This window comes from Mchenga conophoros, linkage group LG7 (genome assembly GCF_057382185.1).
Source record: "Mchenga conophoros isolate Kocher_MC1m ecotype Shallow Benthic linkage group LG7, M_conophoros_male_GT1.1, whole genome shotgun sequence".
Lineage (NCBI taxonomy): Eukaryota > Metazoa > Chordata > Actinopteri > Cichliformes > Cichlidae > Mchenga > Mchenga conophoros.
In genome coordinates, this window is record NC_140532.1 from 58628449 (window position 1) to 58631802 (window position 3354).

Below are 3354 nucleotides of genomic sequence, written 5' to 3' on the forward strand. Positions count from 1 at the left end.
AAAACACATAATAGTAGCTTTCAGGCATCTTGTTGTTCGTAGAGGTGACAGATGAAAGTGAATTAGACTGAACTTAATTGCAAACTTGAAAAAATACTTTTTTCTAGAATTTTGAGCTGCAGTTTGTTTTGAATCACTTTGAGTTTATAAACTCCTGATATTTAATATCACTGGGTTTAGTATATTTTTATTCCCCTTGTCACTCTGAAAACAAATGCAAAGCACTTCTTTCTGACAATCCTCCTGCCTCCCCATAGGAATGTCACATGTGGCAGATGCTCCTCCCCTCTGCTCAGAAGTTGAGGGGAAAAAGGGGGTGAAGGGCCATGAAGGAGAAATGTGATTGAGTATGTGGGAGAGGAGTTAGAGGAGGAGAAAGCTGGGAGGTGTGTTGCTCTGCTGCTGCTGGTTAAATCTACTCCAAATAGATGCAGTTTCCTCAGTCCCGCACGGTCAGGAGACTGCTTTGAAACTTTCAGTATTCAAGTTTTCTTCCTGTGTCCATGCTGACTCTCCACCAGGGAGGAGGAGACGCTCTTGTCCTCCCTCAGCTCATCCATTTGTTCTCTGCAGAACCGTACCCTTTCATGTTTCCTTAAAGACCTCAAATTCTGGTGACCCAAGATAGACGACTCCCTGCATCTGCAAGTCAGATGTTTCTCACTGTGAGTTATTTCTACAGCTAAAAATTTGGGGCTGTTCCTGGAATACGTCTGGTGTGTTTCATCCGAGTTAGTACTGTGCCGTCATTGAAAAAATGAAGGCTGAGGTGCTGATATTGTGGGTCGGCTTGACTTTGTGCTGCACCCTGATCTGCGGTCGAGAAGATGTAAAGGAGAACAAATTCGCTGGAGTTCAGGTGAGAGAACCTCAAACACTGACCAAGAATAGGAGACAAGCAGAAGAAGTGGATGCTGAAATGTTAGACAAGCTGACTGAAGTGGTGGAAGACGAAAAGACAAAATCAAAGAAGAAAAAGAAAACACCTGAGGAGATTGAAGCAGGTATGTAAAAGCCCCTAAATACAGGCACTCAAAGAACAACATTCACTTTAAACTATGACTGAATGGATACAATATACAAGATTATTCTTGACCTTTCCTTGCCTCTATGTTTGAGTTTCCAATCAAAGCTTGCAGCCAAAACACTCAGGATAAACAGACAGGAAAGGCTGCAATCAGCCTTTGAGGAAGGAACATTTAGTTTGGTTTACCTATACTTTCTTTATAAGCTAGGGAATTTGGATGAAAATATCTCTGTGACTAAGGAATGATGGGGCAGAAACTTGCAGTGATTCAGTCGGTGGTCTGACATTTTCTTGGCAGTGTGACCGCAATGTTGCTTACATGACCTAATTTTTCTGCCAGGATTACATAGTTAAACATCAGTGTGTTTTGTTCAGCATAATTATCAGAAAATCAACCTTTAATGTGAGAATGGCATGTCTGTTTAAATTATATCTATAAGAAAGACACATCTGCGAAAAACACAAAGCATGACAAACTGCAGAAAAATTTCCACTATGATTTTCCACAAGTGAGCAGGCAGGATTTATGAGAGGACCCATTTTCAGTAGCATAGATACATGTTAACTTTCTGCTGCATGAAGCAAAACCACAAGCACAGCAGCAGAGTTGTTTTTTCATGTGTGGCTGATTTAGGTTAGATAAAAGGCCAACTAACCCAGAGATCCAAAGTGATTTTTCATTTCTCGAATTTTGTTTGACTTGAGACAGCTGTGCCGAGCATGCACATCTGTATCAGCTGTGATTGACAGTAAAACCTCAACATTCACTCCCAGTTTTTAAGTGAATTGCTCAAGAGAATTTCAGATGCAACTAAGAATGGAGACACTGCTACCATTTTTTTATTTGAGGTGGTGGGGGAGGGCTGACTTTATTTCACAGTTTAGCAGTGAAGAGTAGACAGGAAGGAGGAGGCGAGAGCAAAGGAAGAGACACAGCAAAAGCCTGCAGGTTGGACTCAAACCTGGGCTAACGCATTTCGGCATTAAGAACAAAAACCAAACGAAACACCCAAGCACAGGAATTAGGAAGACTAAAGAATTTAAATAGGCTTCACCAGGGTACAGAAACTATACACTACTAGGACATGAAGCTAAAACACATTGGGGGCTAGGAGACACTATGGCAAGGAGACCAGATGTTCTGACAAAGACAAAGGGGAAGACGGCAACTATAAGTACTCTAAGGGGTGATTGGGGCAGAGAGGATATGCTTGGGAACTGAACTTAATTAGAAAAACAAGACATGTGGGAAGTAAAGGTAAACACTAAGTGCAAGAGACTAATGACTAACAAGGTAAAACACAAAGTAAAGACATAGACAGCAGATTCTAACATGCAAACTTGAAAACAGGATAAAAGAAAAGTATGAGAGGTATCAAAACTGAAAACCCAATGATTTAAATCTCAGCTGTAACAAAAGAATTCAAAAGCTATACTAAAAGTAAGCAGACCTAAGAATAGACTGAATTGTGTAAAGTATTTGCTCACCTATTCAAATCCCTGAATTCAGGTGTTCAGATCACTTCTATAACCTCGGGTGTATATAATCAAGCACCTAGACAGGCAAGGCTGCTTTTACAAACATTTCTAAAAGAATCTCTCACAAGTTCTGAGGAGCTCAGTGAATTCCACAGTCAACTTTTAGTGGTATTATAACAAAAGTGAAGTGATTGGGAAAGACAGCAACTCAGCCACGAAATGGTTGGCCACATAAAATCACAGAACAGAGTCAAGAGATGCTGAGGCTTGTAGTACATGGAGAACACCAACTTTCTGTAATGTCAGTCACTACAAACCTCCAAATTCCATGTAGCCCTCAGATGTGCTCAGGAACAGTGCAAATAGAGCTTCATGGGATGGATTTTTATGGCTAAGTAGCTGTATCTGAGCTTTGCATTACCAAGCACAATACAAAGCATCAGATGTTTGGCCATCTGGCAATCTGACAGGGATGTTTGGGTATGATGGTTGGCACGAGAACTATACCTGTCTGACTGTATTATCCCACAGCACAGTGCACAGAGGTCACCAACTTTCTGTAGTGTCAATCACTATAGATCCCCAAACGCCATTTGGCCTTCAGATGAGCTCAAAAACAGTGTGTAGAGAGCTTCATGGAATAGCTTACCATAGCTGAGCAGCTGCATCCAACCCTTACATCACCAAGCCCAAAGAAAAGCATTGGATGTAGTAGTATAAAGCACACCACCACTGGAAACTAGAGTAGTGGACATGTGTTTTCCATCTGGCAAGCCGATGAATGAGTCTGGATTTGGTAGTTTCTGGGAGACAGTACTTGTCTGTCTGAAGTGTGCTAAATGTAAAGT

At 41.3% G+C, this 3354-nt stretch overlaps 1 protein-coding gene across 2 annotated transcripts in view; it reads left to right on the plus strand.

The window, feature by feature from the left end:
• Nucleotides 1-300: 300 nt before the first annotated feature.
• aebp1a (AE binding protein 1a) overlaps nucleotides 301-3354 on the plus strand; it is a 23337-nt gene continuing 20283 nt past the window's right edge. For both annotated transcript variants that reach the window (XM_085280468.1, XM_085280469.1), the window contains exon 1: nucleotides 301-1004. In XM_085280468.1, the coding sequence (XP_085136594.1) occupies nucleotides 758-1004 (247 nt within the window). In that variant the 5' untranslated portion in view covers nucleotides 301-757. The remainder of the gene's footprint in view (nucleotides 1005-3354) is intronic.